The sequence below is a fragment of the Terrapene carolina genome, unplaced genomic scaffold (assembly GCF_002925995.2).
Source record: "Terrapene carolina triunguis isolate 2854851 unplaced genomic scaffold, T_m_triunguis-2.0 Scaffold211, whole genome shotgun sequence".
NCBI classification, from domain to species: Eukaryota; Metazoa; Chordata; order Testudines; family Emydidae; genus Terrapene; species Terrapene triunguis.
The window spans coordinates 22,677,844-22,691,532 of NW_020664562.1; the positions used below are offsets into that span (position 1 = coordinate 22,677,844).

The 13,689-nt window shown below is 43.7% G+C and overlaps 1 protein-coding gene across 1 annotated transcript; it reads left to right on the top strand.

Annotated features, from left to right (window-relative positions):
• Positions 1-4,117: 4,117 nt before the first annotated feature.
• Positions 4,118-13,130, top strand: LOC112105204 (transmembrane emp24 domain-containing protein 5). Its single transcript, XM_026655994.1, has 4 exons — positions 4,118-4,336; positions 7,462-7,559; positions 8,617-8,794; positions 12,748-13,130. The coding sequence occupies exons 1-4, from the start codon at positions 4,157-4,159 to the stop codon at positions 12,964-12,966; spliced, it is 675 nt and encodes a 224-aa protein (XP_026511779.1). The 5' UTR covers positions 4,118-4,156; the 3' UTR covers positions 12,967-13,130.
• The last annotated feature ends 559 nt before the right edge of the window (positions 13,131-13,689 follow it).

Consider the following 13,689-nt stretch of genomic DNA (forward strand, 5'->3'; position numbering starts at 1 on the left):
TGGTACTCTACATTTGTCTAAAATAAGTTTCTAATATTAAAATTTAGTTTAACATCATTGTACACTATTTCTAGAAAGTAGCAGATATTTTTTCAACATTTTAAAAGGTTTTATGTATGTTTGTTTTCCTTACATACATGCAAAGTCTCACTTATTGCCTCCTTTCATACCAATAAAAACTTGAAAGCATAGCTATATACAGTTGCTTTTACTTGGCTATTTCTTTAGTCTCTTTGTTAACAAATATTTGTGTTTTAATAAGCACATCTTTCCTATACCTGAGAAGTCACGGGAATAAGCATATTAGGGTTACTATGTACAAATAGCTGAAGAATAGGTTTATTTTCTATAAAAGAAATAGAATAGGAATAGTACAGAATGAAGAACTGGCTTATTTATGATCTATAAAATATGTACTGTTGATAGTCATTAGGCACATCTGCTCTTTTCAATTAAAGAACCACTGCACAATAGAAATAACAAATATTTAACTGTCAGTGCATCTCACTTACTTAAGAAAGGCCTGAGTGAACATGGACACTGCGAGGTGCCCTAATTTTTTTTGATCAAAGGCAGAAGTGAATTTCAGAACCTAGACCTCCCATATAGAAAACACAATGCCCTGAGCTCTCACAATTCAGATGAGGGACCATTAGCAAGTTAGCAACTACTTTCAATGGTCAGAATGGTACACAAGGAGAGAATCATCTAAAAAGATAGCCAGAACCCAAACCACATAGGAGTTTATAAGTGAAGACCCATGCATTACATTGAGACCAGAAAAAAAACTAATAGCAAGTACAGTCTACACAGTACAATTGTTATGTGTCTCTCATGCAAGTATATTTAACGATGCTTTTATCACCCAGGTACCACCACACCTAACACCACCACTATGGAACAAGATGTCATATTCTCCACTAGCTGAAGTTTCCATGTGATCTTCAATAGTAGCCCCACACAGAGTGCACCAGTGTAGTCCAGGGCAAAATGAGGTCCCCATCTCAAAAGGAAAGACTGTTCCCTTGGAGACAGATTCAGCTACTGCTGCTACTTAAATTTTAGGATCAAGAGGACCCCCACCTTGTGAACTGAATTAACAATAAGCAAACATTATACTCCTGTAACAGAAGGAGCAGATTATTACATCTTCCTCCTTCTCTAGTTGGATCTTGTGCCAGCAACACTTCAATCATGCCTGGACTGAGCTTCATGTGAGAGTGGAATTTTACATTTAAGCAATGTTCACGCCCAAATCTGCTAGCAGTATTTAAATACATGTTCTCACCTAACCTGTTAGTAAGCAAATAGGCACAACTCCCAGTAAAATCCATGGGATTTCTTTGGTTTACAGCATGGATTTGTGACTCACAGTTCAAATACAGCCCAGATTAGCTGTTTGATGGCCTACACTTAATGAGTTCTTCAGCTAAGGACAGTTATCCTTATCACAAACATCACCTTTAACCATTGCTGCAAAGAGCACTGAATGGGTATAGGGGACTGAACTCTCATCTCACCCTTAAAGTGGCTCCTCCCAGTCAGGCTCAAGATACATTGGCAGGGAATTCTGGGGAGAGGGGCCTTCACTCTCCCCTATTCCAATAGGCTTGCACATTTCACCAGCGAGCATGCCCAGTGCTACTACACATACACACAGATTATACAGGCAAACAGAAGCAGGTGGGTGAGGAGGAAGAAAACTTTATTCATACAAGTATCTGCAACAGCAACAGAGAGGAGAGAAACGTTCTTGCACAGTGCTGGCTGTTGCTTGAGTTTCCAATGACCTCTTTTCAGATCAGATTAGCACTTGGTTTTTCACACAAAGATTTTGTTTTAATTTGGCCTGGTGCTTTCTTTACCCTTGTGTCCCGTCCCTTATCTTCTGCTCCCAGTGCCAGCCCTGCCTCTAGGACTGAACCCCTCCTACCCAGCCCATAGAGATTTTTTTAAGCACAAGATCACTTTTTGAATTTAAGTGCAACCCAGGATCTACCCTGCCCCTTCCCTGACGCCCTGCCTCGCTCCCTCCATCCCCCCTTCCCTCCGTCGTTCGCTTGCACACCCTCTCACAGTTTCACCGGGCTGGGGCAGGGGTTTCAGGGGGGGGGGTGCAGGCTCTGGGCTGGGGCCAAGCGGTTTGGAGTGTGGAGGGGGCTCCAGGCTGAGCCTGGGGCAGGGGTGCAGGGCAGGATGAGGGGGTGCAAGCTCTGGGAGGAAGTTTGGGTGCAGGAAGGGGCTCTGGGATGGGGCAGGAGGTTGGGGTGTGGGAGGGGGCTTGGGTTGCAGGCTCCGGGAGGGGGCTAAAGGCTGGGACAGGGAGTTGGGGTGTGGGCTCCCGTTGGGCAGCACTTACCTCAGGCAGCAGGGCTAAGGCAGGCTCCCTGCCTGTCCTGGCACCATGCCAGTCCTGGAAGCTGCCAGCACATCCCTGGGGCCCCTGGGGGGTCAGGCACATATCTCTGTGCGCTGCCCCTCCCTGCAGGCACCACCCCCGCAGCTCCCATTGGCCGCAGTTCCCCATTCCCAGCCAATGGGAGCTGCGGGGGTGGTGCCTACAGGCAGGAGCTGCGCATGGAGACCCCTTACCCCCATCATGCAGGGATATGCTAGCCGCTTCCGGGAGCGGTGTGGGGTATGGGCAGGCAGGGAGCCTGCCTTAGCCCCGGCAGACTTTTAGCGGCCGGAGACTGTGATCGATCGTAAGTTTACCACCTTTCAAATGCAAAAAACCCAGCACCCCCACTACAAGGCAAGCCTGCTGCAACCTCAACCCTCAACCACAGGGCAACTCTGCAACCCCTGCCTCAACAGCCACTTATAGTATCTAAAGAGATAACACATAAATAAGATTGATAAGATCCCAGTCTCCTCACTCTAGCTAACTCAAACCCTCTCTCTCTCACACACACACACACACACACGGTGGGCTTGCGTGTTGGTGGGCCCACAGCTACAGTATTATCAACAAAAAGAACAGGAGTACTTGTGGCACTACAGACTAACACGGCTGCTACTCTGAAACCAGTATTATCAACAATTACCATCTGTTATCGCTTAAACTGCAGAAGTGAGAACACTGCAGCATCCTTAGCTGGACACCGGAACTTTTAACATTAGCTATCGCAGTGTATTGTGCTAATAATGCCAATCTTTACACCCACGGAAAAAGCCCTGCAGATTACATTATTTTTCGGGCAAATCCATTAAAAAACCAGCCAAGCCAGTCAGATACCAGCCGGAAACCTATCCCGGCCACGGGGAACAGCACTTCGCGTTGCTCAGCAACGCAGCTCTCCACTTCCCAGTGCAGCCCCCGGCTAGGCGGGAGCAAGAGCGGCGCCGCCGCCGGCCCTGCCTGGGATCCCGCCGAGCCGGGCTGGCACTGTCCCCTCAGAACTGCCGCAGAGTGAGACCCGGGCCCATCTTGCGGGAGCTCCGTGACCGTGCAGCCCAGAGCCCCCCGCCTACCTTCCCCAAGTGAGGGGTTGGCTCACCGCCAGGAAAGACCCGTAGAGCAGCTTCTTCGCGCACCCCTCAGGGCGCGCAGCTGATCTCTATCGAGGGTACTTCGCGCTCTAAAGCTGTCCCGAAAGGCGCCCCGTCCGCGCCCGTTCGTTCGAACTGCGCGGGCCGTTGAATTCCAGAGACAGCAACAGCCCTAATTCTCCTACTACGCATGCGCATTTCACTGTCCCGTCCCCCCCTACCTTTTCCTCCCCTCTTGGCCCCCTGGGAATGGTAGTCTGATGTCTGGGCACATCCGCCCACTGCTACCGGAATCGAACTACATTTCCCACCATACCCCGAAAAATGAACGTTCGGGGCAGTCCCTGAAGAAAATCATCCCTTCCTTTTCCTACTGGCAGTGCACTACCTTCTTCCCGGCTGCTGGAGCATTATGGGGCGGTGGAGGTGTGTGCACTAGCCGGGCGATGCTGAGAACGCTTCCGGGGCGTGGCTGCTGCTATGCCATTGGGCTGGGGGCTCGGGCTGCTGCTCCTCCCCAGGGCCGGCTGCTCTCGCCCGCAGCCACCCCGCTGGCGCTCTGACAGGCTGGAGTCACCCGCCTCCGTGTCCGTGAGAACATCCTGTTCCCGTCGGCCAGGCAGAGCCGGAGCGCGCCGTGCCAGGCCCAGCACTGCCCGCGGGGATGGGGACAGCGTCCCGCCTGCTCCTCCTTCTCCACAACCTGCTGCTGCTGCTGCCGCCCGGCGCCTTCGGATTCGCTCCCTCCCTGGACAGCGACTTCACCTTCACGCTGCCCGCCGGCCGCAAGGAGTGCTTCTTCCAGCCCATGCGGCACGGGGCCTCGCTGGAGGTCGAGTACCAGGTGAGGGGACCTGGCTCGGGGCTAGCGACAGTGGGCGGAGCCGGCCCTGCATCCTCCGCTGCGCGCGTGGCGGAGATCCGCTTTCCCGCCCGGCCTTCTCGATGTGCCGCCTTCGCTGCAGCAGCCTCCCGCCCGCGGCGCCAGGCGGGAGCGGGCCCTGCCCGCATGCACAGCCGGGAGGCTGAGCAGGGCTGGGTGCTCTCGCAGTGCGGCCTGTAGAGGCCACCTGGCTCCATTGTCAAGAAGATTTATTAGCCGGGCATAAAGCTCGTTCCCGGACCGCGCACCCCAGCGATTGGCAGTAACGGGAAGGGGGAATGCAGGAGTTTTCCTGCCTGTCACTGAAATTACTCAGTGCGCTGGGTGGGCAAATAGACCTGGGAAAGGCAGAGTGAACAGTGAGGTTCAGCCTAGGGTTTTATCCCTCCTGGAGTCTGTAGGAATTAAAGACTATATCATGAGATGAAACCTCCAGGAATAAGCCCAACCAAAACTGGCAACCCTAGTTCAGCGATCTCAGAGGTGCGTCTGGAAACCAACCCCCACCACAGGATGGAAACTTTTGGCCAAGGGGCACAATCATGGAAAATGCTAGATGGGCTTCTAATGTCCACATAGGACTGCCAGGAGCTCAGGTTCAAATGTTATGCAAAAGATCCTCACACAACAAACTTCCCCACCTAATTATGTCTGTCTTCCAGATTTTGAAGGACCAAGCAGATGGTAGCAGGCAGGCAAAAAGTTAAGGTCCGTTTTATGCTGATGAGGCAATTATGTTTGGAGGTCAGACTAGATGATTATTGTGGTCCCTTCTGACCTTAAAGTCTGAGTCTAAAAGTTTGTTGTTGCAAAACAATGATGGGGTCTGTTTTAGGAGCAGATTGGGATCTATAGTCCAGCAGAGTTAAAATAAGTAATCTGCTTCCTGCAATTCCATGCGAATATGTAGTGTTCTCTGTTCTCGCTCCATTTCTATTGTTTTTTTTTCCTCCCCCCCAGCCATCAGTATGATCACCTTTATAACTTGCCAGTCACTGGTTTTATACTAAATTAGCTGTTGACTTATAGGGTCTGTTTACACAACAGATTTTTACCATGTTTGCAACTAGGTTCTAACTAACACGGTTGACTCCTTACACAGTGTTTATGTCCACCCACAACTCACGAGTAGGTAATTCCTAACTGTGTGGTTGTGCCATCTTTTAACCTTGCTATCACACAAATGCCAGGCTGCAATTCAGGCTAACACAATTCTTCTGTATAGATAGGACTGCTTATTTTTAATTAGATTCGCAAACTTCTATATACAAAGGTACGTTGAAATGTGAAAAAACTCACACAATCCTCTCACCTGCCTTCAGATTTCTATATTTTTTCAGATGCACTGACACAGTAAATGGATAAAGGACAAGAATAGTTTCTTTCTGACTGAAATTCCCCAAAGACATGTTCACAATATAGTAAAACAATATGAAATTGAAAGTCTGATACAATGTGCTCAGATCATATTGCTACTGTATATCAAAGTTAAATCACTACTTATCTCTTCATTCTTGTCATCTTTTTCCTTAATTATTTTCTTCCTCCTCCCTTTCAGTAAACCTCCAATCTTGCACCTACTGAGGTCATTGCAAGTTTTGCCATTTACTTCAGTAGGAGCAGGATTGGGTCCTGAGTGAGGAAGGCCTAGTCTGCACTTAAAAGTTGTACCAGTTTAACTGTTTTGAGTAAGATGGCGTTTTTTGTTTTGTTTGGGGTGGGTTTTTTTTGTAAACCAAAATAGTTATAATGATAAAAGCCCTAGTATGGACCAGTAATACTAGTATAAAGATAACTTATACCAGTATATTTATTTTCCTTCTCATGTGGGAATAGCTATATCAGTATAAAGAGCACCTTTATACCAATATAACTGCATCCATACTGGTATAGTTAAAGCAGTACAACTTTTTGGTGTTGACAAGCTCAAAGGGTTTGATCCTGTGACTGCTAAATGCCTTCAATTCCTTTTAACTTTAATGAGAGATGAGAATGCTCAGCATCTTGCTGGATTGGGATCCTAAATCTACAGTATTTCCCCGACAGGCAGAAAACCACTGGAATCCCCTTTTCTATGGCTGTAACTAGCGTGGTGAGTGTGCATGTCTCCTGCACTACAATCTCTGATCCTCCAACAACAAAGCCCTTAGAATGTTTCTACATGAGTTGAAACCTTGTTAGACAGAAACATCTTTAAATACTATTCTTGTTAGAAAAGTTCTAGGTATGATCTATATCAGGGGTCGGCAACGTTTGGCACGCGGCTCGCCAGGGTAAGCACCCTGGCGGGCCGGGCCAGTTTTATTTACCTGCTGACGCGGCAGGTTCGGCCGATCGCGGCCCCCACTGTCCGCGGTTCGCCGTCCCGGGCCAATGGGGGCAGCGGGAAGCCGCAGCCAGCACATCGCTCGCCCGCGCCGCTTCCCACCGCCCCCATTGGCCTGGGACAGCGAACCGCGGCCAGTGGGGGCCGCGATCGGCCGAACCTGCCGTGTCAGCAGGTAAATAAAACTGGTCCGGCCCGCCAGGGTGCTTACCCTGGCGAGCCGCGTGCCAAACGTTGCTGACCCCTGATCTATATTATAAAGCCTTATCTACACTGAGATTTTACTTAAAATTTCCTACCATTTAACCAACACTGGTACAGCTCCACCAGTGATATCTATAATGGAAGTGCTGCTGTAGACCATGTGCTGGCATTCTTACTACCATGCTTTCTAAGCCTGCTCAGAGCAGGTCAAGGTGACACAGTGAATAAATATCCTGCAATGCCTTGTCTGTACTAGTTTTCCCACTGTTACCACCATTGGTAGAATTGCATTAGAGAAAGCAATAATAGAAAGTGTTAGGAAAAAGCTCAGTTTATTCCTTTCCTAACGTGATTAGTCATGTCTATACTGGAATTTGAAACTGTGTAGCATCTTTCTGGCAAAAACCTGGTTCTAAGTAACTTGGTTTGAACTCTAGAGTTGATGAATTAACCCTTTAAATTCTCCCTGTATCGATTCCTTTACATAAAGTGTTTCTTTTCAACAACTCAGACAAGAGTGTGGTTTTTTTTGTTTATTTTTTTGCTGACTTCACAGGTTTTAGATGGAGCAGGATTAGATGTTGACTTTTACTTGGAATCTCCAAAAGGTGAAATCCTAGTTTTTCATCAGAGAAAATCAGATGGAGTCCACACGTAAGTCTAAAATCTTCAAACTTGAAACTCAGTATTATATACAGCAGTATTATAGTTGCTTCAAACAAATACAAAACTTAGAATTGAGTATTTAAAATCATAGTTCTTAACATTTGTAAAAACTGGTTGTATTATTAATCTAAATCACTCCTTGAATGTAGAATATAAGAAACTTGTTAGCTTGTAAAATGCTTGATAAAGTCCCATGCTTGTTATTTAATTTATTTTTATATTATAGGCTTTTTTACAAAGCAGCTTGTGCACACAAATATTTCATATATAAGTACTTTTAATTTTGTATTAGTCTATTAATACTTCATAGATAGGTTCCTCCAGGAGTGAAGGATGTTTGACTTGCCATGGTCTGTTTATTGGCAGTCAACCGCCAAGCACTCCCTATTGTGGAGTCCCAAAAGGTCTTTGGGGCAGGGTATTTTCTCTGTACTAAAGTAATCTGTTCACTATTTCAAGTAATCGTTTATTTGGCATACTGGCAGTCTGATCTCTTTCCAGGGTTTTTTTTTTTTTTTTTTTTAAACAATGATACCAAATTTACCTTCTCAAATATTTGGGGCCAATATTGACACAATTAAAATTAATTAACTTCAGTGGATCAGGGACCATTTGTAAAGATGAAGATTCTATCCCCTCTGCTCCTTTTGCAGCCAGTGGTCAATTTAAACTTTTAAAAAGGTATTTCTATTTTCCATAGCTAGAAGAAGTGGCTGCTGTCTTATTTTTAAAAGTGGTTGTGAGCATTAATCTTTCAAGCTTTAATTTTAAAAAAATAAAGTGAAGGAAAGCTACTACTCATCATACTAAGATTTAAGATCATCTGAGTTTGTTTTCTTGGAAAAACTTTTAATTTCTGGTTGTGTTATATCATTCCCTAGTGTGTCCTTGCATTTCATTTATTTGTATTTATGTATAGCATATCTAATTATTTCTGTTTGGATAACTGTCATAATCACATAAGGAAGAATGTTAAAAAATGTAAGTTTAGAGGCAACATTAAAAATACACTGTAGTTTAAAGATGTATGTTTGCTCATATACAGGGTGGAAACAGAAGATGGAGATTACATGTTCTGCTTTGACAACACATTCAGCACCATTTCAGAGAAGGTGATTTTCTTTGAATTGATCCTAGATAATATGGGAGAAGGAGAACAAGAGGACTGGAAGAAGTACATTACAGGCACAGACTTGTTGGATATGAAACTTGAAGATATTCTGGTAAGTATTCTGCTCTACAGCATCAGATGGTTGAGGTCTGAGTATCTGAAAAACTCATATCATCATTCTGCCATGGGAATATGCCTTAGTCTTGTTCTATGTGAGGGCCTGAGCAGCTGGGAAACAGAGTGATCAGCTGTGTTCCTCATAGGACATTATGGTCACTCTGTCCCATATTGAGGGGAGCCTGTGGTTAAAGAGCAGCATTGGGAATTAAAAGATCTGGATTCTAGTTCCAGCTCTGCTATGGATTTCCTGCGTGGCCCACGGCAAGTGATTTAACCTCACTGGTTATGTCTACACTGCAGTTAGACCCCTGTGGCTGGTCAGTGCCAGCTGACTCGGGCTAAGAGGCTGTTTAATTGTGGTGCAGGTGTTTGGACTCAGGCTGGAGTCTGGGCTCTCAGACCCTGTGAGGTGGGAGGGTCCCAGCACTTGGACTGCAGCCTGAGCCCAAATGTCTACACCACAATTAACAGTCCCTTAGCCTGAACCCTGCGGGCCCAACTCAGCTGGCATGGGCCAGCCGCGGGTGTCTAATTGCAGTGTAGACATACTCTAAGTGTCTCTTTCATCTGTGAGTAATAACTATCATAGGGGAGCTTTGAGTCTTTGCTCAATGTGATTTAATAAGTTCCTTGGAAGAAAGGCACTAAAGTACAAAATATTACTATTGTTATTAAAACAGAATGTGTGTGTGTGTATGTATGGTGGCAGATATTTTCGTTGTTTTGAGTCTGTGCTTATGGTGAATCATAAGGTTTATTTTTGACCTAGAGCAATTAACTTGGTGTTCATGTACATATAGAATTTGGGATCAAGCTCATTTTGAGCGAGCAAGTGACTTGAAGGCACAAACAAAATAATAAATCTGACCCATTTGGTAACTATATATACACACAAATGTAAAGTGGCCACCTCCTCTTCTTCATAAGATAAGCAAACATATTCCCTAGAGGAACAGCAGTAGTGCGACTGCTGTACATCTCAGTGGTGGTTGCATTTCAGTGATGGGCAAAGTGATTACTACCTACCACTTACTGCATAACATAGTGTGAGGCTTAATTAGCTGATATCTGTAAAGCGGTTGGATGATAATTTCTGTATAAATGCATATTATCATCATTCTTAGGCAGGAAAGAGAGAGGGGAAGAGAAGTGATCAAACTCGCGTGCATATAAGCCAGCCCCTATTCCCAAAAGTTGCCCTGAAATGTTGACAAATTTCTCTGCTTATATATGTCTATATACACAGTACTCTTGTTTTTCTTCCACGTGGTGTTTTGGTTAATCACAAAGTATATGCAGTCCTCGATCTGCCAGAGGATAAATCAGTTTTGCATATTGTTTCATCTAAAGAATCTTCTGTAGCCCTGAAGATTCTTCTACTTGTACGCATCCACTACCCTGCCACATGAGGCCCAACACAATTTTCTTCCTTCCAAATGAGAGATTGAGTGGGAAATCTTTCAGTGTGTGTTTATGCCTCACCTTGGACAGTTGGAAGGGACTGTGTATCCAGTAGTCTGAGTCCTTTCACTGGCCACCCGCCTCCTCTTCTCCCCATCATGAGAAAGGGGACAAACAAACAATGTCTCCAATAGCTAAACGGTGGTAATACTCCTCTCACAGGGCTACTCTGCTTAGTCTCTGTGGTAGCATCATAAGCACTTGTTGGATATATCCTTTGATGTGTCTCATAATTATGCTGTTGGATAACTCTTGTTCTCATCCTGGCTTAGTGCCCTAGTCACTATATAGCATAATGGGAATAAATAGCAATTAACAAAGATGGGGAAAGAGGGAATAAGTAAAGCTTTAAGATAACATACTTCTAAACAGTGGCTGAGCACTCAACCTTGGAGGGATGCAGATGAGAGTTGAGGGAGAGCAGTGTTAATCCACCAGTCAAGCTAATGAGCATGGTATTTTGTTAATGGTGAAATACAATGAAGTCAACTACAGGGAGTGGCTTCTGTAGTTGGTTGAATTGGGAAAGACATTATGCTATACACACACTATGTCCCCAGGCATTGAGAAGTTACCTGGGAGGGATACTATTTTCATGAAGCCCTTTGGAAATGTTTCTGTCAGTGGCTGGCCCTCATGGCTACCCAACTATCCTTCTGATACTCCTTCTCTCCCTCTCCCCCCGGCAGCAACTCATAAGCACACTTGAGTCAGCCTGCTCCTAGTTTGAAATCAGAATAACTGAAAATCCTAACTCCGGGTACTCCATACATCATTTGCTTTAAGTGGTATCACTAAAACCATATACTGGCTATCTCCACTGCCTGCATCCCAGTCATAGCCTTTTCCACCTCCCTAGCAACAGCAATCAGTTCACTGTAGGTGTAGAAGCTTGCTCTCATTGCTGTGCCAATTTTTTCATACTATTGTATAAGTTCCTGTACACAAACTTTGAAGCAAATACTGAGTCCTGGACGATAAGGCTATGCCTGTGCTTGTTTCAGTACTCTTAGCAGGCTACAATACTGAGCCCTGAACTTACTGAGTTAGAGAAAATAGAGGCCTGCCAAAAAAGCAGAATCAGCATGCACTAAAAATGTATTTATATACCATCTGCTGTCCCACAGACTACTCATCCATGTAGAAAATGATCTAGTTTGTGTATCAGGTCCTATTTCCTATAATACATGAAAACCAGATCTTTTTCCTAACAGAAACCAACACTTAATAGAATATTTAAGATGCCAAATCCTTTCTGTATTTATTTTAAATACATTTTAAAATATTGAAAATTAGATTACCCTTCACTTCCCAACAGAAGTTAAAGATTATAATTAGAAATATTAACTCTTAATTTCTAAAGGAGGATAAAGAAGCAGAGGGGGGGTGTTAATGCCAACAACTTTTAGATTCTGTTTTCTGCTTGTGAGTTCATGTTCAGACAAAGTCTGCCAGTCCTCCTTTTTAAACTGGGGGCCATACAAATACGTAGGAGAAAACAGTCAACAGAATAAGCAGTAAAAGAACACTCAAGAAATAGTTACCTATTACCTGAACATAGTTTGACTGCTGTGTCAATAGGTGCTTTATAAATCAATACAAAACAACATTGTATGCTAATGCTAGCTCATTTTGTGTTAAAGGATATCTTGGTCAGATAATCCAGCTGAGAACAGTTAGCTTTGTTTTGCAGTCCAGTAGTGCAGAATGGAACTGTTCAAGAGCCATCTGATACAGATAATGGACCACTGGGATATCTTAAAGCTACAGATTTGCAATGATGCTGGTTTGAAGCTGTACATTGTGAAATGGCTTGACTAATTTTGTTTATTAAATCTAAATATAGCAGTTTTGGTTTATGTCCATCTAGTTCTACACAAAGTATAGTGCTAGTTTAGAAAATTTAATCTAAACTTTCAGAGGACAACAGTGTGGTGTCTTTCTTCTAATATTGTAGTTGCCATATCAGATGCTTGCTTGACACAGTACATTATAGGACATGGTCATTAGATAGAGGGCTGTTTGAGCGCCTCATCTTTGGACTTCATGTCCCACATGGGTCTGACATAGCCCAAATTTGTTTACCTTTAGGGCATTCTGCTCTAAGTGTCTCTCTTTGTTCAGCAGGTGGGGTCTTCTTTTGTTAAATAGTTGTGGATTCTTTTTAATTGATTTGTTAAGATGATCGGAGCCTGGGATAAATGTTATGTATTTAAATTCAAACACATGAAAATAAACACAATAAGGCTAACAAAAAATAATGAAAAGTTCATAATGTGTAACATTCATAAGTGAAGTAACTGTTACCTAACTACGAAATGAAAAAATGGTAGTGACACATGCACAAATAAAAACCAGCAATGTAAATGATAGTGTTTTCTAAAGTGAGAAGTGTGATATGTACTTATATTAGCAGAAAATGTACTTCTGTTTCCTTCCAAATGATTTTACAGTCTAAAAAAACACTATTCTGTTCCTTACCAGGAATCCATCAACAATGTCAAAGCCAGGTTAAGCAAAAGCCTCCAAATTCAGACGCTGCTCAGAGCATTTGAAGCTCGTGATCGAAATATACAAGAAAGCAACTTTGACACAGTGAATTTTTGGTCCATGGTCAACTTGGGAGTCATGGTGGTGGTTTCAGCTGTTCAGGTTTACATGCTGAAAAGTCTTTTTGAAGATAAGAGGAAAAGTAGAACTTAACAGCTAGTGTGATTATTCCATTTTCCCCTCCTCTCTGGTTATTGCTATAAACTGCTACAGCAAAAGAGACGTGTTACCTTGCCACTTGTGTTGAATAGACATTATAATCAGGTTCTTGATTCACATGTTACTAGCATGAACAGAATACCTTTTCCCACGTCCTTCCATCTCTGCAAGCGTTACTAACAGTCTTACTGGTGTGTCTATTTGTTGGTTTGTTGCATTTGTAATGACTCTTACACCATTCTGTATTATGCATAATCTAGTATCAAATGCAAGCCAATGTTAATACCTGCCATATAGTCATCTTTTCATGGTCACTTAAACCTTTTTATGTCCGCCTAAATAATTCGGGGTTTTTTTTACAATTTTTTAAATAAGCATTGAGAAAAGTTACAGATGTGCCAAAGGATTGAGGCCCACCTATGTAGGCTATAGCTATTGTCAGTTCTCTATAAATGTAAATGTATAAAATTTCCTTGAGTCTTTATTGTACAGCATAATACAGAAACACTGGGTTAACATTTGTGAAGTGGTTAAAATGAGAAGTTATTTTTTCACTTTTATATATATCAGCACTTTAAAGAGACAGTTAATGTAAAATTTAGTCAATTTATAAACTAATTAAAAGTAGCTTCAGGCACTATACCTGTCCAAGTCCTCCTGTCAGTTGTTGTGATTGTACAATCCCATTTTCCTGTTTAGTTGGTTGTTGCTGTGTGA